General features: G+C 49.5%; 1 protein-coding gene across 1 annotated transcript in view; it reads left to right on the forward strand.

Moving 5' to 3' along the window:
* Nucleotides 1-24,379, forward strand: part of INPP5D (inositol polyphosphate-5-phosphatase D) — a 113,030-nt gene that overhangs the window by 43,710 nt on the left and 44,941 nt on the right. Inside the window, exons 3-8 of the mRNA XM_026491678.4 lie at nucleotides 3,691-3,841; nucleotides 6,063-6,234; nucleotides 9,735-9,875; nucleotides 18,985-19,072; nucleotides 23,633-23,713; nucleotides 23,878-23,949. Coding sequence (XP_026347463.1) covers nucleotides 3,691-3,841; nucleotides 6,063-6,234; nucleotides 9,735-9,875; nucleotides 18,985-19,072; nucleotides 23,633-23,713; nucleotides 23,878-23,949 — 705 coding nt within the window. The remainder of the gene's footprint in view (nucleotides 1-3,690; nucleotides 3,842-6,062; nucleotides 6,235-9,734; nucleotides 9,876-18,984; nucleotides 19,073-23,632; nucleotides 23,714-23,877; nucleotides 23,950-24,379) is intronic.

Below are 24,379 nucleotides of genomic sequence, written 5' to 3' on the forward strand. Positions count from 1 at the left end.
GGTGCATAGTAATGTGGATATGGATTTAACCAGGCCCCTACCCCCAAGGGAACTCGGTGTTCCTGCTGGCCCACGGTCAAGGCTCTGTTCCCCTGGAAGCCCGACACCCAACTGCCTACTCCTGGCATTGACTTGGCTGGGTTTGTGAGGTCTCCCCCAAGTCTGGCTGCCCTTTGAGCAGCCCCACCCCCTTGCTGGCCACCCCACCCTGCCTTCTTGGCCACCCTGCCCTAACAGAGAGCCTTTCTTGGTCCCGATTAGGAATGAGGACAGCATAGCTGGGCTGCTCCTTTCTGTGCTGGCCAGGTGGGACCTCCCACCACCCGTCTGAACGCTCCTCACCCCCTCACCCCACCCCAAGCCTGGGCCAGCTCAAGAGCTTATATAATCCTCGGCACTCTGACCTTTTTCTCTTCCTGTTTCTGTTCTAGAATGTGCTTTGAACATAAGTTCTTAAAGGCATCTCTGTGAACCCCTTCAAATCTTAGTGTCAAGATGCTGATGAGAAGAGCTCCTCCAAAGAGACCCTAACTTTGGCTAATTGGCACCCTGCCTTCCCCATTTCCTCCGTGTCTGTATGTCTGTGCGGCCTGTTGAGACAGGCTGCTCCCTGTGAGTCTTCACTCCAGGTGCGATCTACACACGTAGACCCTGCCTTCTGGAGAGCGCCCCATTGCTTCCTGGTGCTTCCCCTCATGAATGGTGGGGGAGGTGCAGGAAGGCACCCCTCCCCGAGCAGTGCTTTCAGTAGCTGGCCATTCATTGGCCTGCCTCCCATCCCCCTAAGACAGGCTGCTCCACCATCCTTGAGGTTTGGACTCAACCGTCACCGTCTACCTTCCTGGGACCATGGACCACCTGGGCAGCCAGCAGCCTCGGCTTGCCAGGCCCTGACTCCCTGGCCTCTGTGAACAGTCCAAGCACAAGCAGGGTCCAGCAGCTTTGTCTTGCCAACAGCGCCCAGCACCTGCTACGGGCTCCCAGGTCCCCCCGCCCACCTCCTGCCTCGCTGTGTCTGTAGGGATTAGATTCACGTTCGAGTGTCCTGTTCCTCTGCATGCTTAAGATACTGTGTATTTCATCAGTTCGAAGACGCTTGTTTTTTCACACTTAACATCTCTAAAATAAAATGTGTCCACACTTAATGGGGTATCATGGTTTATGCTTTGGCTTTTCAGGGCGATGTGTAAGACTGTGTGTCTTAGCGTCAGTGCATCTTAAATTCCCACGTCCAACGTGCCCCCTCCAACACACCTTCCTGGCTGAGACCCCTCTTCCACACTCGCACATGAGCTGCTTCACTTTGACTTTCCTGGATGGTTTCATACCCTTTTCCCATATGCCTAGTGGCTTGACATCTATTAACTGTCAATTCTTTGACAAGATGACACTTATCACGGCTGCTTTAACAGAATTGAGTTCATCGATCTTGCGTCATGTCAAATTATTTTTGTTATTCTGCTCACTTTTGGTTTTGAACCCATTCTGGTTACTTTATAGAAGGCCTAGCTGCTGCTGCTCAGATATTTCTGGTTCAATAATGCTTGAAAGAGATTGCTTAACATGGGGCTTTGTGACAACAGGGAATTTATTGGAAAGAATTAAAAAAAAAAAACCATTGTTAAACTCTATACATTTACCTAATAGCTTAAACCACACAAACACACATACATAGCCTCGGTTAGAGATTTACATCTGCGCAGTGCGTATGCACACACAAACCCACTTGGAGAGACAGAGGCCGAGTGCAGAGCCCTGAGTCAAGGTGAAAGTCAGGTGGGTTCTCATTGAAGGCAAATGCACCCTCACTACAACCTGGGGTTAACCACCAGGAACAGGGGCTCAGGGACAGGTCTGAGTCCTGGTCTGTTCCCATATGTCTGGGTCTGTCCCTGCCTGGGTCATCGTGCCTTGTTTGCTATCCCAGTCCCACTTCCCTGGAGCCCTGAAGACCTCCAGACCAAGGCACCACCCCAGCCTCCCACACCAGTCCTAACCATGCCGGAGCAACAGGTGGCCTGACATGGAGGTGGGCAAGTCAGGACGGCCCAGCCACACTAAGCCCAGACCCTGTGTGTTCAGCGACCTGGTGGACTGTCCAACTCCCATCCTATTTGCCAGGTGGCCTTCCTTCCCACATGTGATCGTCCCAGCCCCTTCAGCAAGAAGGTAGCTGGCAGCCCCCAGGGGAGCAGTCGGGCCTCTAGTTTCCAACTCCTATGATGGCAGCTTCTCAACTCATTTTAAAATTCCATGACTGCTGGGGTACCTGGCTGGCTCAGTCGGTGGAGCATGTGACTCTTGATCTTGGGGTTGTGAGTTCGAGCCCCACGTGGGGTGTAGAGATCACTTTAAAAAACAAATAAAATAAAGAAAAAATTCTACGACAGCCATTGATGAGATGGTCGTGATGAAAGTGCCGGTGAATCACAGACACTTAGTGTTGGGACCAGGATTGCTGCACTCTGAGGCCAGGGAAGCCCCACCCGGGAGGGGGGTCCTTTCGGACCATCCCCGTACCCACCAACAGCCTGATCCCTTTCTCCTAACTGCCCAGGCTCACTGCTCGTCCCTGGGGCCCAGCTACAACTTTCCCCTCCACCTAGGGCTGCCACCCCACTCAACCTCTTCTTAGCTGGATCCAGAACACTGGCCTCACACTGTCCACCTTCGCCCTCTATTTCAGAGAAGGGGAGATGTCCAAGAGGCTTCTGGGTTTCTGCCTAGGCCAGAGGGGAGATGATGGTACCATTCCTTGAGTCAGAGAACACGAGGAGAAGCAGGGAAAGTAGTAGACAGGGAGGATGGACAGGACTTTGGCGCATGTTGGGTTAGGAGCTATAGGGCACAGCATTGATGAAGTGAGTCTCCTCCTTGCAGTTCTCCCATCCTGCCCTGCTGCTCAATGCCCGCTCGGTGTGGGCGGGGCCTCGGTGGGCGGGGCCTCGGTGGGCGGGGCCTCGGTGAGGTGGGGCTGGCTGCCAGGGCCCATCTTGAATTTCTTGCTGGAGGGGCACCTGGGAGGCTCAGTTGGTTAGGTGTCTGCCTTCGGGTCAGGTCAATATCTTGGGGTCCTGGGATCAAGCCCAGCGTCCAGCTCCCTGCTCAGGGGAGAGTCTGCTTCTCCCTCTGCCTCTGTCCCAGCTTGTGCTCTCTCTCTCTTTCTCTCAAATAAATAAGTAAAATATATATATATTTTTTAAAGTTAAAAATGGGGTGCCTGGGGGGCTCAGTGGGTTAAGCGTCTGCCTTGTGCTCAGATCATGATTCCAGGGTCTTGGGATCAAGCCCCACATCAGGCTCCCTGCTCAGTGGGGAGTCTGCTTCTCCCTCTCCCTTCTGCCGCTCCCCCTGCTTGTGTGCCCTTTCTTGCGTGCTCTCTGTCTCTCGAATAAATAAAAATCTTTAAAAACAATAAAAAGAAAAAGAAAAGAAAAGTTAAAAAAAAAAACAAAGGAAAAGAATCTTTGAAACTGTCCTATTTGTGCCTCTTGCAGACTGGCGCCCGGGGCTGCTGGCTACAGGATGGGAGGGTGTGGGTGTGGTAGACAGACACTGCGTAGGAGCCCAGGGCTTTTTCTGGATCGAGGTCACTCCCTCGGCCTCGTTGGTCTCCGCTACAGATGGCCTTTGTGGTTAGGCGATGTCCCAGCAATTGAAATGTACTTCAGTTTGGGGTTCTGTCCTCAGGCATCCGAAGGTGTCCCCATGAGGTTCTTCACCAAGCTGGACCAGCTCATCGAGTTCTACAAGAAAGAAAACATGGGTCTGGTGACCCACCTGCAGTACCCTGTGCCCCTGGAGGAGGAGGATGCAGGCGATGAGCCAGAGGAGGAGACAGGTACGAGCAGACGAAAGGGAAGGCAGGAGGGGGCACTACAGGGGAGAAGTCCTGGGGTGCTTTTTTCGCCACAAGTGCTTGTAGATTAGGTGGGTCCGATTATCAGAGGGAGAGAGGATGACATGGTGACCAAGGACAAGTTAGGAAAGCAGGCTCTGGGGTCAGACAGACCCGGGTCAGACTTCCTGCTCCCCAGCTTCTTAGCTGTGTGACCTTGGGTAAATTACTTAACCTCTCTGAATCACAGACTTCTCTTAAGGAGACACTAAAAATAATATCTACCTCTCGGGGTGCCATCATAGGAGTCACCGAATGCAGAGCCTAGAGCCTAGCACACAAGAACACTCGTAAGTGCAGCCACCATCCTCACCAAAACAATCAGCTCCATTTCGCTGTAAAGAGAATGAAGGAGGACATGCGTGTACCCAGTGAAAGGGCGAGAGAGGTGTTTCTTTAGATCATCTTTGAAAGGAAAATAAAGCCTCAGGAAAGTATGTGAGAGTCAAGCCTCCCCTCTAAACAGGGGGAGGCCACGGAGCAATCAAACAGGAGTCTGGCAGAGGAGGGCACAGGAGCCGGACCCACCTAGATGGCACCCTCCTTTTCACAGAAGGTCACTTCCTAATGGAAAACCTGAGATACATAATTGAGCCCCTCACCAGGTCAGGGTCAGGGCTCCTCCTAAGTCCCAGGGCCTGGAAGCAGTTGGGCCCCCCAGGGTCGCCCCCAGACGCGCTGAGATCCCTGGGCTGGTGCCTGCCTTTCCCTGCGGGCTGCTCCAGCCAAGTGCACCCCCCTCGGGCCTGCTTGTGGGCCACCGGCCCACCTTCCTCCCACCTTCCTGGAGACCCAGTCTGAGTGGCCGCCCAGCTCATTGGCTGCCTGGGTGGAGAAGGAGCATTGAGGAGAAGGCTTCTCTGCAGAGGAGGTGAGGGCCAGGCAGAGGGTTCTCAAAAGGACCGCAGCTCCATGGAGGCCGAGAGGGACCTAGGCAGCCCATGCCCCTTCTCACCCCTCATCAGAAATAGCCAGAGCTGACGTGTGCCCGTGTGAGCCCGGGTCACTCACTGGCTCAGCCATGGCCATGTGGCCCCCCAGCTGTCCCCAGATGCCCGAGCCTTGGCCTTGATGCTGAGGAGCCGTCCTGCAGATTCCCTTCACACGTTGCGGTCCTCCCCTCCCTCACACCTGCTGTCCTGGCTGTTCTGCCTTTCTGCATGGCCATCTGGAGAAAGACCCCAGCACCGTCCGTAACGGCCGGGAAGAGAAACCCAGTCTTGTGACTGCTGGCTTCACTTCCCCAAAGGAGGCACAGTTGTCGGCTTGAACCTGAGCAGTGTGACCGCCACCCCCACCCCCTTGGTCCAAGGGGTCTGATTTGGCTCAGGTCGTCTCAAGGTGCTGCCGGTCCCCACAGGGCTCAAAACACACTCATACCGTCGCAAGAACCTCAGGCCAGGGGAGGATGAGAAGAGCTTGTCATCTAAAGAGAACATCCCCACGTGGCTCTGTGGCAGGGGCCCTGGAGTGGCCGTTTGGTGTAGGAAGAGGCTGGGGTAGGAGGTCGTGGACCCGAGAGGCTCAGCACCCTGCTGATTTGTGGTGTGTGCAGGACAGACGTTCTCCTAAAGGCAAATGGGCAGTAGTCCCTTCTCCCAGGTCGAATTCAAGTTGTTTGTTTTATATTTCAGTTCTCTGTGTGAAGGGGGCCCCTCACTTTCTTTTATTTGTCTCCTAGGGTCTGGCAGGGAGAGAAGGAACAGCAGAGGCTGGAGGGAATGCAGAGGAAAAGAAGGCCAGGGTGGGAGCAGGAGGAGAAGTGTGGCCTAGGCCTGCCTGCTTCCCACCCTTGCTCCCCCTGTCCTGGAACTGGGTCTCTGCCCCATCCAGGGCCCCAGCCTCAGCCCTCAAAGCTGGCCATCCTTCTGGGGCTGCTGGCCCCACCTGTCCAAGGCCAACAGCCCAGCTGGCAGGTGTTTGCTGAGCACCTCAATGGGACAAACAGTATCCCAGGGCCAAAGACCTCTAGGACCACGTTCCTGCCATCAGGCTCCCCCATCTAGTCAGGGAGTGGAGACAGGAGGACAGTGCAGGCACAGTGGCCTGGATGGACCTCTCAGGTCGGGAGGGGTCACTACACGAGGGAGCCCTCTGTAGGTGGGTGATTCTGAGAGAAGCTAGCGCTTAGACCACATGACATTTCTGCTTTTCTCTTGGGTAGAAGGTGTCCTGTCTCCACCCGAGCTGCCACCGAGAAACATCCCTTTATCTGCTGGGCCATGTGAGGCCAAGGAGGTCCCTCTCTCGAGCGAGAATCTGAGAGCCACCGAGGTCAGCAGGCCAAGCCTTTCGGAAACATTGTTTCAGCGACTGCAGAGCATGGACACTAGTGGGTGAGTCCCTGCCTGGCGGGCCTCTCAGCAGCCAGCCATCAGCACCACTACACCCGGGCAGCCCCCTCTGTGCTCACTCAGGGACGGCTTGCTCTCCAGGCCCGCCCCCCTCCCACCCCACCGCCCTGCCTCCCAAAGGCAGGTCTGAGGAAGACCAGGTCACCCCTCTGCTGCCCGGGCAGGGGTGGCCGGCTCAGCTGCTCTGTCTCACAGGGCCCGGCTGCCTGGCAGGAGCTGGTGATGGAATGACGTGGAGTTTGCCGCTGCAGAGGCGGCCCTGCTCCAGGACATAGGGGCCTCCGCTGGGATCCCCTTCCTGGGGCTTGCCGTGAACCCATCACGGAGATCTCTGCAGCCGTGGGATCTACTGAGGCAGATGGCCCAACGCCAGGAGCTGCCTACACTGCAGCCTGGACCTGCCACTCGGCCCTTTCCTGCTCTGGGCCCTCCGCCAGGGGGGGCCACCTTCCTGTCACCAGTAAATAGGCCAGCGCGGTATTTCCGCATGTGGTATCGACTGTGGTCTACACCGCACGGCGCTCCTTTCTTCGTGCGAGATGCAGTCATTCTACTACTTAAGTTCTCCTTACTCTGATCCCGAGCTCTCAGGATCGCGTCCCATAGGTGGGCCCACCCTGGCTCCTGCTGGTCCTGCGTGTGAGGTCCAGCACCTTTGCTGTACTCCTGTGTCTCTCTGAGCAGGCCCAACACTTCCCTGGCTGGATGGTGCCCAGTGGGAGTAGCCTCCAGGAGGGGTATTAGTTGTCTTGCAAACCACAGGCCCCGACTACCAGACAGGCTAGGGGGACGGTCTCAACGGGAAGGAAGCACGGTGAGCGGAACTGCGTCCCAGCACCCAGCACGTGGCCTGGCACAGAGTGGGCACCCACCAGATGTTAGTACCCAGTGACTTCCATGCATTAAAAATCTAAAAAGGTTTTTTTAGTTTCTTTGTGTGAGAAAAAGCCCCCCCCCCAAGAATATCCTACCGGCAGGGCTAATGCAATGTCTCCAGCTCGAAGGATCAGTTTGAGGGCTTCTCTCCTACCATCAATTTGGCAAAATACAAAGGAAATGCCTGAAGGTACACACAAGCCTCCCGGTTGCTAAGATACCTGGTGTTTTTCTAATTGCACTTTGAATATCCTTTGATTCTTCTCTAGGCCCACCAGGTTATATGCTATGCACACTCCTTGCATTACTTGGGTTCTTTATCAAATAGCTAAGCATCCAGCATTTTGAATGCATCAGTGTGTTACCATGACTACCCCACGGACATGTGTAAATAACAAATACTTATCAAACTATTCCCATTGTTCAGTTTCCTCGAGATTCCTCTCTCTCCAGGGGTAGATGCTAGATGGAGTGAGCTCCTTGGGGAAAGAAGCAAATATGCTCAGATAGATGCCGCCAACTGCCCACTCCTCCCGACTCCCCGGCATCTCCTCCTCAGTCCCTCCTCTCTAGGAACAGGTGTTCTCTTGGGCCTCCAGGCCCCAGTGGGGCAGGACAGACATATGCAGCCAAGTTCTGTGCAGCCTCGTGAGAGGGGCGGGGGGCGCCTGGGGGCTTGTGTGCTCTCTCGGTTTGGCTTCTCAGCTCACATGCGCTGTGGAACCCTCCTAAAACCTCTGCTTGGAGCTGGGGATGAGTAAATGGAGCACGGTGGTGGCATAGGGAAGCGGTGACACGGTGCTCGTCCTCAGTGCTCTTCTGGGTCCCAACGAACCGAGATTCTGCCTTGTGTTTGAAAGTCCATCTATTTTGCGTGTAACATAGCTTTTTACACGAAGGACTGCCTTTCAATTATTCTTTTTTTTTTTAAAAAATATTTTATTTATTTAAGAGAGAGGAGAGAGAGAAAACACAAGTAGGGGAGGGGCAGAGGGAGAAGCCGACTCCAGGCTGAGCAGGGAGCTTGGGGGGGTGGAGGGACTCGATCCCAGGACCCTGGGATCATGACCTAAGCTGAAGGCAGACACTTAAGCGACTGAGCCACCCAGGGGCCCCTAGATTATTCTTAATTATAAGACAACCTGCCCAGTCTTTTGTGCAAGTTGATTAGATCTAATCAGTTAGGCCGTGGTTAATAGTTATTACAAGAGCGCTGAAGGAAATCAAGCTTCTCTGATGAACAGAGGTCACATCTTTATGTTAACACTCTCCTACAACGAACATCTTAACAAAGATAGATTCGTATAACAAGCTCTCGTGGTCTCAGAGTTATGAGTCAATAGTCATTAGAACCATTAAAATGTCTATGTTAATACCATGGGAGCAATTATGTTCTTTCTAGAAACAGACTTGGGCAGAAACTGGATTTTTAGGATGTCAAGACAGACCCAGAATGAGTGTAGATTAACGTTCAGTGTTAGGACGACGGGCATGTAAATCGTTTTCAATCTAAAGAAGTCAAAATGGCCAATGGCCCTTCTAGTCTCAAGAGCAGGAGCTTTTCATGCTTTCAAAGATCCTGCAGGAAAAAAACCTTTGCCCTCCAGCTCCAACTTGATTATACGTTGAGGCCAGAACAAAGATTTTTAAATTTTGCAATAATTTTTTCACCCAGGTAAATCAACAACCTTCTGGCTCAGTTTGCTCATTTGTATAATAGGAAGGATCATCACAGCTGTGTCCTAACGGTTTGGGGACCAAAGGGGAGATGGGCTTGAAGTGCTTAGCAGAGTGAGTGCAGGGTTATGCCCAGGAAATACTTGCTGGGACTCTGATTTTAATCACTGTAGGAACAAAGACTCAGGTTACCCGGGCCAAACATGGTGCTGGGCAAGAGAATGTAGAGGGACCATCAGACCTCTGTGACAGCGCTGGTGCCGTCCAGCCGGGGCTCTGTTTCCGCGGGGCCATTGCGCGCACTGAGCTCGCCCGGCCTGTGTGTGCCTCGCCCACCCCGGGCAGCTGAAGGGGCTGGGCCAGACCCCGGAGGGCGAAGGCAGGGCACCTGGGCCCACTACCATAGTCCCAGTCCATCGCTTACCACACAGACTTCCCCACGGGCCCCAGGACAGCTCGGAACGTCCTCAGCACAGGGCTAGGTGGCCTTCAGCCGTGATTTTGGAGTTGGTACGTGAGCTAGAGCCATTTGCCATCTCTTCACCGAGCTGCCTCAGCCCCCAGATGCTGTCTTTAGAAGAAAATGAGGTAGGGAAACAAGTCCGCTGACCGCTTCTCAAGTTGTTTTGTCTCCTTTGCAAAGGGTAAGCATTTCCAGCCAGTATCCCTTCCTTCCAAGTGTGGGCTTGGGGACAAGCCTTTATGGGTGGGTTAAGAGGCGTCCTCCCTCTCCCATCCTTTAGTCTAGCTCAGACCTGCTTCTCTAGCTATCAGTAGTAAGACCAGGGGCACCGTCCAGGAGTGCACACATGTTCTCTGAGGCACAGGGTCTCGGCCGGAGACTCTGACAATGAAGATTTCTTCTTTTCCAGTTGGTGTTTGTGGCCAAAGGAAGAGAAGAAGCCTGTTTCTCTTTCTGTTATTTTCAGGCTTCCAGAAGAGCATCTTAAAGCCATCCAAGATTATTTAAGCACTCAGCTCGCCCTGGATTCTGACTTTGTGAAGACTGGCTCCAGCAGCCTCCCTCATCTGAAGAAACTGACCATACTTCTCTGCAAGGAGCTCTATGGGTAATGGCTCTGTGGCTCGGGCGGCCCCTGGGGGCAGGGGGGCAGTCCCCAGCCAGAGGAGCAGCTCATTAATGTGACCCCTGCCCTCCGCCTGGCTCTCCAGATACCTCTGCCGTACTCAGAATAATTGGGCAGTTGGCAGGGTTTAGAAATCTTTGTGGTCGTTTCAAGGTTTTGTTTTCATGGTATTCGAACTGGGGCTTTTGTTTTGTTGGTTTTTTTTAAACTAAAGTGAATTTGAGGCCAGTTGCTGTGGGAAGGGGTGAGTGGGAGGACACTGCTGGCCCTTTCCCACTTGCTCAGGATCTAGCGGTAAGACTTCTGTAGCTAGTCGGCCTTCTTGCTGCAGCTTGCACATTGGACAAGCACATAAGGGCTCCAAGAGGAAATAAATTCAGCTCAGCCTATTTTCTGCAGGGTGGCCGATGGCCCAGGGCTTGCCTACCAGTGATGGCAGTTTGTTAAAGCCAATTCACCAAAACTTTCGTTTTCTGATACCGAATTCACTGAAAGACCAATTGGTAAAAATTCTGATTTCTTTTAGATTTTTAGGATTTTATGTTTTAACTTAATGCTAAAATTAATTTCAAGTTTAATTACATTTTAGTTGTTAGGGCAAAATTAAGGCCGCAGTGCTATCTGAAGAATTGACAACAGTCTACTTTAAATGCTTGGAAAAACAGAAAACACCATTCCAGAAGCATCTGAGAGAAATCCTAAGGAGCCAGAAGAATCCCATCATAAATGAAAGGTCAACATTTTGGTTGGAAAAATAGCATTTTCTGTGGGTGAGGCTTTCTTGGACTATATACCATTTCGTATATTATAAACATAGAGCAGTTTCAGAACTCTCTTGTCAATTTCTCTGGGGCCGTATCCATCTTGGCTTAGTTAGTATGCAAAAAAGAATCTTTCATCATCAGTAATCAAATTGAACTTTCCTCGTAAAGGCTCTTAAAAGCACAATCAGTACGTTTGGTAAATTTAACAAATAATTTCCTTGACAAATGGAGCAGTCATCAAATTGGCCAGTCAGGTCCCATTTCAATGAATTGGCTTTCAACTAATGCAGTTTCAGCCAATTGGACCCAGAGCCGTCATTTTTAGAGATTTCCTTGGAGAGATATTTTTCCATTTGAAGCTGTAGTTATAAATCATGTATCACTCGGGAAAACACATACACACGGCACTTTCTTTTTAAGAGACACGGTTTCAGGGACGCTTGGGTGGCTCAGTCGGTTGAGTGTCTGCCTTTGGCTCAGGTCATGATTCCTGGGTCCTGGGATTGGGTCCTGCATTGGGCTCCCTGCTTGGCGGGGAGCCTGCTTCTGCCTCTGCCTGCAGCTTCCCCTGCCTGTGCTCTCCGTCTGTGACAAACAAATAAAATTTAAAAAAAGAAAAAGAAAATTTAAAAAAAAATTAGAGACACGGTTTCACGAAGACTGGTAACAAGCCATTTGTGTTCCAGTGGAGGTCCTGTTCTTTGCTGCTTCCTTGTCCAGGAGGAAATACCCCTCTTAGTCTCTCCACTGGCCTCCCCCAGTCACCGGATGCTTCTCCCCCCACTGACCCGCGCTTTCCTGGATCTGGGTCACCTTACTTTATGGACACAGCAGATTCGCCCGCGTGCCTACCTCTCCGTGCTCTTGGAAAAGCTTCTTTTGGCTTGCAGCTTATCTTTATTTACGGGATAGTTAACTTCTAGCTAGAATTAGGGACACGGTAATGTCCCCTGCACACCTGTCTGTCCTCACCCTCAGAGGCAAAAGCATAGCCAGGCTTAGAGACTTGGTTAACTGGGGGCTGGAATTTTGAAAATCTTACATAGAAACAGTTATGTTTCCCAATCCCTAACTATGAACTTGTTGTTTTCAAACTGCTTTGTTTGGAACAGGGGTTCAGTTCATTCATTCATTCATTCATTCACTCATTCACTCATGCAGTTATTTACTTAACAAATATGTATGGAGGGCCTCCTCTGAACTCTGTTCTGGGTACTGGATACAGTCATGAACACAATGCACAAGCTTTCTGCTCTTTTAGACCTTGTCGGAGCGGATGTCTTAGTGAAGGGCACCATAGTAGATTACGCCTGTAAATAAAGATAATTTTAATAAGCATCGTGAGAAAATAAGACAGGCAGAAGTGACAGAGACATGGGGTGGGAGGGTCCCAGTGTCCTTTGTGGGTTAAGGAGGCATCTCTGAGGTGGTGATGGAGCTGGGACCGTGGTGATAAGGGAGAGCTAGCCATCTAGCACTTTAGCAGACACATGTCAAGAAGAAAGATCCTGAAGCAGGAATGAGGTCAGTCTGCAGGGAACAGAAAGTGTGTGGCTGGAGCATAATGAGGGAAGGAAAGTGTTAGGAGCAGAGCTCGGGAGAGGCAGCCATAGGGTGGGCCAGACCCAGGATGAATTTTAGTTCAGTCTGAATTTTAGATAAATCCCAAATACTTTTTTAGGATAAGTATATACCATACAATACTGGGATATGCTTATACTAGTAAATTATCCATCATTTCTCTGAAATTTAAATTCAACTGGGTGTCCCGTGTTTTATCTGGCAATGTCAGGCAGGAGCCACAGCATGTGTACCTCACAAGAGTGTAGAGAGTTTAGAGGGTCCTGCCACGATCCGAGTTCTGGCAGTGGTGACCCAAAGTGGGAGAGCAGTTCCGAGCTTGGGGGTTGTGATGTGTGGGCAGCTATGAGCAGGGAAGGCAGGGATCTATGTCTGTTCTGCTTCCTGCTGAGCCCCAGGTTTGGGGACGGTGCCTGGCACATGGGAATGGCTGATCTCAGTTAAATGTGATGACCCAAGGGCATGGGGGCATGCAGGCGCTGAGAGTGGTGTGACGTGGGGTATATGTGGATGGTGGAGCAGGCACACTTGCTGCCTGTTTGGGTGCAGGATCTGGGGAAGAGGAATGGAGGGTGACCCCTGGGTTTTTGGTGGGAGCAGCTGAGTGGATGATGATGCCAGTTCCTGAAAAAGTGGAAGTTGAGGAGGAGGGCGTGGAGCTATGGGGAGGTCTTCCTCTGAGCTATTAGGCATCCCACCAGCTGAACCACCAACCGCGAAGTTATGCTAGAACTTTCAAGCCCCGGACACCTCAGAGCTGGGTCTCCATTTGGGACTCATCAGCCTGCAGTTGACACTCCAAGCCAAGAGACAAGTGGGGTGAGGTCACTGCAGGGGGAGAGTGAAAGGAGAAGGGGGCCCAGGCTGGACGTTTCTATGTGGGGTGCAGGAGGAGGAACTGGAAGAGGTGACTGGGTCCATCCACTCAGACCACCTGGCCTGACAAGAACATTCCTAAGTGGGAAGGTCACAGAGAACCGAGGAGTGAGAAACCGTGCAGGAGCCTCCCCTGCAAAATGTCCTGCCAAGTGTGTGTGTCTGAATGTCCACGGCACAAAGGCTCAAGGAAGATTTGGAGCCCCAAGTTAGATTCTCTAGAATCAGAAACTTTTGAGGAGAAAAAAGAATAGAGAACAAAGTCACCAGAGTCTGGAAAAAGATGGTAACCCTTGAAATGGAGAAATGAGAAGAACCCCAAGCGGAATTTTAAAGTAAAATGTCCAAGTGTGGAAGAGGGTATTTTATCTGTTAATGAGAGCGGGGTTAAGATTTTTTTTTTTTTCCTGACAAAGAGCGCTGTTGCATGCGACAGGGGTGGGGGGCAGAGGGAGAGAGAGAATCCCAAGCAGGCTCCACACCCAGCACGGAGGTGATTCAGGGCTTGATCTCATGACCCTGAGCCAAAACCAAAAGTCAGACGCTTAACTGGCCTAACCGACTAAGCCACCCAGGCACCCAGCGGTTAAGATTTTAATGGACAAATAAACCCGAAACAAAAATACTTCACCAGCCTTATAACTGCTTCATTGGAGACCATAAAAATAAACCCGTATTTTCAAATCAAATCTGAAAATTAAATCACAAAACAGAGCAGAATGTCGGGGAAGTATATGTAGAAAACCCAGGAGAGCTAACTAAGCATAGGCGAGGAACGTGTGATAAAAAAATGGACAGTTTTTGGAAAGAGGGCATTGAGATTCAGCTAAGTTCTGGTAGGTGGGCTCTCAAAGAAGCAGGGAAAAACGATGCGTAATTGATGGGAAATATAGAAAAGAAAACATTTTCCCCAGACTTGTAAAGGACCTAAATCCACATATGGCAGCCTCATGAAGGTCCAATTAGTAGAATAAGCAAAGAGCAGCATCTAAATCTCTTCTTACCAAGTTTCTAAAACACAGGGGAAGGTGACTTCAGAAAGTAAAGAATTACAACAGCACCATTTCTTTTAAAATTACAATATTTAATATTATTCACAGGGCCTGACGATATAAATTCCAAAGTAGGTATCTCCAAGGAGAAGACTACAGACCTGAGATTAACTGACCTGGATGTCACTCAAGAGCACAGGGCGTCTTTGCAGATTTAGAAAGAATTGTGCAAATGGTCTAATCACATGCATGGGTTTACTTGAAATAAGGATCCAAGAATTTTTTTCCCCTGGAATCTTATTAGAGTGCTGTGATCTTAAAAAGAAGAACCCAGCAGCTTCCTGAGCAGCTGGATATGAATACACCCAAAGCGAAAGTGTTCATTTCTGTGCTCCCAGAATGCAGTGTGACGAAAATAGAAATAAATAAGAAAACTAGCCACAACCACCCAACCACCTGGACGCTTTTAGATGGCCTCCTAAATCACAGCTGAATAAAAGAAGGAACTGACCCAAGGAGAGCCTTCGTGGGGCGGGGGTGGGGGGCGGAGTAATCAAGCCACTCAGGCGACGGCTGTGTGATGCTGCCAAAGCACCATTTGGAGGAAAAGCCGTAGCTTGAAACGCTCCATTATGGAAAAGGGAGTACAATAGTGAGTCAAACACACAAATTGAATCCAGACCGCGAATCTCTTGAAGGTATCATGGGTCATGTCCTAATCGCCTAGATACTTCCCACACCCAGCAAAGTACCCGAAACATTTTGTTTACTCAATATTCACGCACGGAGGTTGAACCAGTGCGGGATTCGTGCCACCTGGTGCTATTCCAGGGGCTGGAGATAGAGCAGCGAATTAAACAGGCTTGAAGAAATCTCTGTTGAGCAAATAAACAATAGCAACAACTGGCAAGGAAGAGAGCAGGGGGGGAATGGTAAAAACAAAATCAGAAATAAATTAGGGGAAAAGTCAATTACAATTTTATTTCATTTTATTTTTTAAAAAGATTTATTGATTTATTTTAGAGCGTGCAGAAGCAGGAGGAAGAGGGGCAGAAGGAGAGGGGGAGGGGAAGCAGATTCCCCCCTGAGCCGGGAGCCCGAGGCGGGGCTTGTTCTCACCACCCTAGATGACAACCCAAGAGTCGGTGCTTAACGGACTGAGCCACGCAAGCACCCCTACAATTTTAAATATTAGAATGTAAGAGATTTAATCATCTGCATTAAAGACTTGCAAATCAAAGACACAGTGCACAAATGATATGGCTACAAATCTTCAAATTACACTTAAATGGAACAGATGTTTTCCATACAATAAAAAAATTACCACGAGTGCCCTCCTTTGAAGTTTCAAGAAACAAATAATGACCATCATCTAGAAATTATTCCTGAATGACAAAAATCACCTAATTTAATCATCAAGAAAAATAGGATTCAAATATAAAAACCTAATCAAGATAATAGCCTGAAGTAAAACTGCATCCAGTTTCATTTATTAATATCAATGTTTAATATTTCAACAATGTTTTAGTAAATATAATTTAGTAATATGAAAAATGGAGTCTTGGGGCACCTGGTTGGCTCAGTTAAGTGTCTGACTCTTTTTTTTTTTAAGGTTTTACTTATTTATTTGACAGAGAGAAAGCACAAGCAAAGGGAGCAGCAGGCAGAGGAAGAGAGAGGCAGAGGGAGAGGGAGAAGCAGGATCCCTGCCGAGCAAGGAGCTCGATCCCAAGACTCCAGGATCGTGACCAGAGCCAGTGGCAGACGGTTAACCCACTGAGCCACCCAGGTGCCCCATAAGTGGGTGACTCTGGATCTTAGCTCACGTCTTGATCTCAGGGTCGTGCTGGGCTCCGCCCTGGGCATGGAGCCTACTTTAAAAAAAAAAAGAAAGAAAGAAAAATGGAGGCTTTATCTAAAAACTCACTTCAAAGAAGAGTCAACACAAAGAAAACACCATAATTTAGTAGATTAAAAGATGAAAGAATCATTTGCATTGGCGTCCTAACAGATGTGTGATTAAAAAAAAGTCATTTCTTTCCTTCTGTCTTTTTTTTTAGAGAAGGAAGGGAGGGGCAGAGGGAGAGAGAGAATCTCAAGCAGATTCCCCGCTGAGCGCAGAGCCCGACTGGGGCTCAGTCCCAGGACCCTGAGATCATGACCTGAGGCGGGACCCAGATGCTCAACTGACTGAACCACCCAGGCACCCCACAAAAAAAGTCATTTCTAATTTTTTAAAAAGCCTTAAAAAAAAAAAAGGATAGACGGGTACCCCCTTACCAATGCAATAGGTGTCCATGTAAAACCAATTACGGCTGACAGGGAAACAATACAATCATTCCATTAAACATTTTAACAAAGGAAAATAGATGCCCTTTATAACCCGATTTCATGCTGTGTGGGAATTTTTTGCCAAAGGAAGAAGAGAAATGGAAGCAAAGAATAGAGAAAGCAAAAGTTAGGAAAACAACATCACATCAGAGCATTCCTTCTGAGCCTGGAGTTCTGGGTTGGGCAAAGCGGCTTGTGCTGGCTGAATACTGAATGAGAATCTTGGGGAAATGAACTAACTTGCTGAGAACAGGGCAGCGGTGGTGCTCCCTCTGGGAGGGCTTGGACAGGGGCTCTGAGCCCCTAATGAGCTGTCTCTGTGGTATGACCTACCCCAGGACCGCAGTCCTCTCAGTCTTGGCCCCCTGGGTTCCCTTGAGCTGGTGGACCCTGCCAATGTTTTCTATGTCCCCAGACAAATCCTTTCTGTATGACAAAGCCAGTCCTTCTTAAGCCTTCCAGCTGAAGTCACAATGTGTCATTGGTCATTCTGACCCTAACCAACACGTCCAGACACATCCGGGAGCCAGTCAGGTTTCTCAAAATTTTATAAAGTTTAAAAATGCAAGGAAAGCTAGCATCCTTCTTAGAAAACCCTAAGGATTCAGCTTGTGTATGTGTATTTGTGTTTTTAGGGTCATATTTTGAAAAAGGAGAATGGTGAGGGAGACCTATTTGATGTTAAAGCATCAAATAGGAATTTCTTTTTTTTCCACCAGAATTCTTTTCTGACAATGGGGATGAACAGATGCTAGAGCTCTGGAGGAGGGGATGGGGAAACCCAGAACCCAGTCTGCCCCACACTCCCCCTGCCCTGCAAGTCAGCTCCCTCCACCCCATCCTTGGTCCCCAGAGGAGAGCCACATGTGACCCCCTTCAAAGCCAGGAGGCTACAACACCATCCCCAGAAACTGTGAGACATTGTAAATCTGAGATCATGACATTGCCTGGTGCACGCTGGGAGCTCTGGATTTTTAGTTAAATGAATGCTATGGAGCCTGGAAACAGATTCGACCATATTCAAGAAGAGCTCATGCAGTGGACTAGCCCAAGGGAACGATGGAAAAAAGAGCAGGTGCTGTTGAGTGAGACCGAATAGCAATACAGAGAAGATGAACTTAATTCCACCACGTATTAAAAAAGAATTCTAGATGAGGAATTAAGAATGTATAATATCAACAAGAAAAACCCATATATAACTCTAAAAAAAGCAAGTGAGAAAGCAACTTAAAATGAGCAAAAAATTGCCCAGTAAATACTGATGATAAATTTTTAACTAACGTAAGCAAAGAATTACCAAGGAAAAAATGAAAAATAGAACAACAAAAAATGGTAAGGTGCTTTACAATGAAATCCAACCCGCCTAGGATGACAGTAACAGAATGGAAAAAAAAATCCTTACAACATCTAGATTAAATAAAAAGGAAAGCAGTGTGTGAAGAGTTTATACCGATGCCTAAAAATTCTAACAGTTTCCAACAAAGAGAAATACAGTAGAAAGCAACCATGCAGAAAAATATTTAATGACAGTAAATTAAAGACATTCAATCGATGTATCAATATTGAAATGCAATGTTATCCCCACAAAAAGAGAGAAGAAAAGATCGTGGACAGAAAGCAGACAAACCGCGAATGAGCAGGGTCCAGCAGTGCCTGAGGCCGTGATGGGCACCGTCACTCAAAGGCTCAGCAATATTGATGGAGCCCTAATCTCTGCTTATCATAAAACTGTCATTGGAAATAAGAAAGTAATAGGAACAATCTGCTCAGAGCAGCCTTTATTTGTAATCACCAGGATCTCAAAATAACCCGAGTATCTGGCAATGCATTTTCTCAATAGACTGTTTTGAAACCATTAGAATGTTAAACAGGTAAAGACATGAAGTTTTGGGTGAAATAATAAATGAAAAGAACTCAGAATTGTCTGCCGCTGTGCTTACAACAATGTGCAAGCAATAGAGAAAGACAGGAGGGAACAAAGCATGGGTAAAGCTCTGGGGTAGGAGTTGTGGATGAATTAGACATTGAAAAATCTCTCCAGGCGTCCACCTCAGCGGCAAGGAGGGGATTTGAACCAGAATGCTCTGAGGGCCAGCACAGGAAGCCCCTGGGGCACGCATTTAAAATGCAGATTCCAGACCAAATCTGGTTGGGGCCCAGAAATTTGCATTTTTAACACTCCGGTGTGTTTGCAATTCTTATAAACACTAAAGGTTGGGAACCGTGGCTTACTCAGTGATTTCAAAGTAGTTTCGGGATTCTAGATTCTAATTATCTGCAGGCTACGAGTCTGGCTAACCAGAGGCAAATCAGGTCTACGCCTCACGACTCCACTTCGGTCGGGGGTGGGGGACGGGAAGAAGTGGGGGTCTCGAGGGGTGGGGGGTGGGCCAGCACTGGCAGGCCTGGATCTTTGCCCGGGCTTGTCCTCCTGGGGAGGACCTCTGCTTTGCCAGCTCGGGTGTGACCGTGCTTCCAGCTGAAGCCTGCGATGCCTCATCCGGGTCCTCACTAATCCTTGACCTTCACCTTGTCCCCTGCTCCCAGCGAAGTCCTCCGGACCCTCCCCTCCCTGGAGTCTCTGCAAAGGTTGTTTGACCAGCAGCTCTCCCCTGGCCTCCGTCCACGGCCTCAGGTAAAGGCTTTGGGGTTGAAAAGGCGAGATTGATCAACCGGGGTGGGGGTGAGGGGTGGGGGATAAGGTAGCGGGAGTCCCCCACCCACTCCTGCCCTGAGTTGGGTAGACCACCAGAGTATGGGATGGGGTTGGGGGGGAGCCTCAGGACTCTGTTCCTCCAGTAAGGCATTTCCCCGCTGCCTGATTCTGATTTAAGGAATAAGGGTTTCAAATTCCGCACCATCAGCAGAACTAGTTAGTGCTGAATAGGAAGCAAGGCAGGGCCTTTTTTTTTTTAAATCATTGCTCCCTGGAAACTACTAGAAGAACGTGAGGTGCCTAAATGCTTGATCCTACCTCTTGCCCCAAAAAGAACAGGGTAAAGGTGCTCCCTGCCCACCGGCCCCACCGGCTCACAGTCTGGTAGGCGCCAAGGCCGAGTCATCCACTAAGCAAAGGTCTGTGTATTGAAAGGTGTCACCAGCAAAAGTAAAAAGCAATGCGAAAATGTGATCTTTTCTCCACGGAAAGTACTTGCAACAGATATAAGGGACAAAAGAGTAATATGTTAACAACAAAAAACCTCCTCCAAATAAGGAAAAACAACCCAAGTTTTAAAATGAGGAGAGGTTATAAAAAAGGCTGTCTTACTGAAGAGGAATGGGAATGACATATATATATATATATATATATATATATATATATATATATTGCAAATATATATATATATATTGAAAAGAAGCTCAACCTTACCTCATTAGTAACTGGAAAATGACATTCATAGCGGGGAAATCTCTTGGCTATCAGATGGGCAAAAAGTTGGTTGGTAAAGTTAGGGCTTGGCTTGGGTTTTGGGGTCAGGGACTCACATAGGTTCACCGCTCTGCTCTGTTGCTGGCAGTGGGGGAAAATGGGTTTTCTGAAAGGCCCTTTGTCCACCTGCAGTGACTGCTAAGTGCACGCATCCTTCAAGCAAGCAGTTCTTATGTAGGCAGCTGTCTTAGGGACAGACACATTTATTGCTTATTGTGGCTTTATCTCTAAAAACAAAAAGCACTGGAAACCGCCCAGACGTCGAGCTGGTTGAGTTGGTTAAAGTAAGCTGCGGAATTCTGTTCTAAGGCGGGCACACTGATCCGGACAGATTCCCCAAGGGGTACTGCTGGGCGGAAAAAAGCAAATGGCAGAACAATCTCTGAACGATGACACACGTGTGGAAATCAGACCAGAAGGATTTAAACCCAAAGGGTACTCTGGTCACAACACTGGGGGGATGGGACAAGGGAGAAGGGGCGGCCAAGGGGGACTTGAGGCTTAACCAGACTGTTTGCTGGAGGGTTTTCTACTGAGAAAATATCTATGTGCTATTTGTACAACTTAAAAATTCACCCAGAAATTAAAAAGGTAATTTTGCTTTCCTTGAAGTGAACGATGAGACGTTAATTTCTGGGAAAGTAAAAGCAAATCTAGGCAAATCAGGGGCTCTGCCAGACACTAACATTTAAATAGTTTGAACAGAAGACCACACACCCACATCTTTGAAATAGATCAGAAGAGGGCGAGGGCCCCAGAGAGTTAAGCCAACCCACCTGCCAGCCGGTGTTTACTTTCAGTGACCAGTGACAGGACGGAGCAGGGACCCGAAGGAGGGTGGCATCAGACATGGCTGGAGAGAAAGAGTTCTCGTTCCCATTCTCCCTTATGAGACCCTGACTCATAAAGAAAATGCAGAGAGGTCGTTCTTGATGCCTTCAGAAATTCACAGATCGAGGAGGGGGTGGCAGGCCGCCTGAGGTAGAGGAAAGATCAGAAACAGCTGACCCCAGTATCTGACCCGCCCCCACTGGTCCTTGTTTTCCTCATCTGTGAAATGGGCAGAGTGTGTCCACCACTGCAGGGTTTGCAAAGGAGTAAGTGAACCGGCCTGTGTGAGACATTGACTGCCGTACTCTGCTGTTATGTGGCCCTGCCCCTTGGGTCAGCAACACAGGCTGGGGACCCCCGGGCCCCTGCGTGGAATTTATCTGAGAACTGATGGGAGCTGCAAAGTGCAAGGTTATCAAAAATGACTGTGGACCTCGAGGGCTGGGAGAGACCTGGCTCAGCCCCATGTGAGAAAGGAGAGTCGTTAACCTTGGAACCCACATCCTCCCTTTAAAAGGGCAACTAAAAAGCAAAGTAAAATAACTGGGCCAGTTCATGGGAACTCACAGGTGTCACTCAGGCCAGTTTGCTCACTTCTAGGCTAAGCTGTGAATCGTGTCCTCAGCCTTGATGTGAGTGACATTTGGGGCCAGATTATTCTTGGTTGTGGGGGACTGTCCTGTGCATTGTAGGATGTTAACACCTCCTTATTTCTACTGCCTAGATGCCACGAGCATCCCCCCACTTGTGACAACCCCAGATGTCTCCAGACTTTGTCAAATGCCCTTTGGCAGGCAAAATCGCCATCAGCTGAGAACCCCGCAGTTAGACCTACATTCAAGTCTCAGGTCTACACTAGCTGTGTGACCTTGGACACGTTGACGCACCACTCTGACTCAGTTTCCCCTCCGCAAAACAAGGGTTAGAAGAATCTGTTCATGCGAGGATTAGATGAAAGGCTGCATTTAAAACATGCTTGGCATCACATCACAGAACTCATCCCGATCTCCTCTGTGTTCTGCCTGCTGGAGGCAGCAGTGCACGCAAAGCTCCGGCATCGTGCTAATACCTTTTGTTCCAAGAACAAACTCCCTGTTTGTCAATAACTTCCTTTACACCTGGTAAGTTTTTGCCAAACCTGCCTCATAAGACACAAACTCAAAGGAGAGGGCAAGATGCCAGCCTCAAACTGCAAGGTGACTGCCCCAGGTACCAAGCAGGTCATTAATTCCAAGTGTCTGAGAGGGAAAAGAAGAGGTTGGATCTGGGATCTTTTCAATTCTTTATGAGAAAGACCACCCAAAGCCAAGAGATCCTGAATTGCCCCACCACTGACCAGCTGGTCTGCTCCACCCCCACCCGAGTCTCCCTCCATTCCATTTCTGGTATCTCGTTCCTTCCATACCTCGAGGCTTTCCCCTCATCAGTGATAAGCACGGGCTGATTGGGAGCTTTGTTCAGGAGCTGGGCAAAACCAAAATAGTGAGAGAAAGTGTTGACAAATATGATGTGTCTGAAGTGTTGACGAAGCTAGGACGGTTGCAGGAGGGGGTGATGGGTGGTGGTTGGGGGTGGTCACGGTGGCTTGTTGGTGCTGGTGCAGGTAGTACATTCAAGTAGCAGGGGAGGGGGCGGAAATTTGAGGTCAAAAGCAAGTGTAGCCTGGCTGACTTACTAAGCAAGGGGTGGGGTAAAGGGACTTCACCTGGTTGGTGATAACCCTCATTCCATTCCATATGCGTGTCTGATTTTATCATCCAACTTCTGAAAGGCAGGGATGGTATCATGAATTCCACATGTGTGACCACACATCTGGCACGGAGTAGATGCTTTGCAAATATTGGTTTTGGGAATGAACACTTGAGACTGTGGACTGGGTAGGACTTGCTTATTGTGGCTTTGGTCACAGATGACCACGATGATGGTCATGGATTCAAGTCCTGCTCTGCCATTCACTAGCTGTGTGACTTCAGGCAAGTAACTTCAGCTATCTGGGCCTCCTGTATGGGTTGAACTTGACTGAGCACCTTCTTGGCCAGGTGCTATTCTAAGCATCCAGGTCACAGCACTGAACACTGTCCTCATGGTCCCAGTTCTCACAGAGCTCACGTTCTAGCAGGGACAACACAATGAACAAAGACATGACCAAGGTGATTGATAAGAAACAAAGCAGGATTTTTTTTTTAAGATTTTATTTATTTATTTGACAGAGAGAAAGAGATCACAAGCAGGGGGAGTGGCAGAGGGAGAGGGAGAAGTAGGCTCCCATCCAAGCAGAGAGGCTGATGCAGGGCTCGATCCTAGACCCCGGGACCATGACCCAAGCCGAAGGCAGGCACTTAACCAGCTGAGCCACCCAGGTGGCCCAAAACAGGATGGTTTGATAGAGATGCCCTGGTGGCTACTTTAGCTAGCGTGGTCTACCCAGGTGACCTCCACATCTCTGGAAATTCCTCAGGGAGTATAGCTCAAGGCCACAGGCTGGGCAGAGGTGAGGATGGCTAGGGATGAGGGGGGTCCTTATACAGAGTCTTAGAGGGCAGCGTAAGGAGTCTGGATCATTTTCTCCTAATGGTGAGTTTCCAGCAATGAGATGTCTATACTTTGGAAGTAGAGGAGGGGCAGTGCAGGAGTAGAGGTAGGGGGAGCCAAGGTCATAGTCAAGGCCAACCCTAGAATTTTGTTTAAGCACCTGAGTGGATGAGGTGCGAAGCAATTGGAGAAACAGGTTTAAGAGAGGAGATGAAATGAAGGTTTATTTTTTGGCCACGATAATCCTGAGGTGACTACAGATAGCTCCGATTTTCTTGTCTGCAAAGGGGAATAATCATAGTACTGAGCAGGTGAAATGAGACCGAGTATGGAAAGGGCCCAGAGGAATGCCTCTCCATGGCTGACACTCTGACTGCTGTCCTTATTTGCCCTTTTCCCCAGGTGCCTGGGGAGGCCAATCCAATCAACATGGTGGCCAAGCTCAGCCAGCTGACAAGTGTACTGTCTTCCATCGAAGATAAGGTACTGGGGGATCCTGCAGCTTCTCTTGGCTTCTCTTTGGTCCTCTGTTTGCTTAGAGAATGCCCAAGTGTGCAGGCTCTAGGCTCCCTTTGACCCTGTCCCCAGAGGAGGCTGCCTTCCCTGCACCTCCCTGCCTAAAGGGCCTTGTGCGTTTACACCCACAGGTCAAGGCCCTGCTGCATGAAGGCACCGAGTCTCCCCACCGGCGTTCCCTCATCCCTCCGGTCACCTTTGAGGTGAGTGGCTGTGCCCTTATGTTCCGCAGTTGGGGGCTGGGGGCCATTGTGGTCCCTGTGGAAGGACAGATTTTGGCTCAGCTCTACAAGGGAAGGAGCCCATCACTGAGCGTGGTGGTTGGCAGAGCCACCTGTGGAGATGGTACCATTAGAATGGGCACCCAGACAGGTCTGCGGAACGTCCTTCGGGGAGGCTCCCCAGAGAAGAGCTTCTCAGCCCAAGATGCTCTACACTGTGTCCTTCTCCAAATGCGCGCAGTGAGGGGGGCCCCGCATCCCCCCACCCCAGAAGCTGGCTGCAAAGTAGTGTCTCAGGGGACTCCCAAGCAGGAAAAATAGAATCCCCATGATTTCCCCGAGAGCGAGTGAGAACCTCCAAGCTCAGGCCCAGAAATTTGTTTTTCTTAATGATCCACAGAGATCCTGGTGC

Source organism: Ursus arctos, unplaced genomic scaffold (assembly GCF_023065955.2).
Source record: "Ursus arctos isolate Adak ecotype North America unplaced genomic scaffold, UrsArc2.0 scaffold_1, whole genome shotgun sequence".
NCBI lineage: Eukaryota > Metazoa > Chordata > Mammalia > Carnivora > Ursidae > Ursus > Ursus arctos.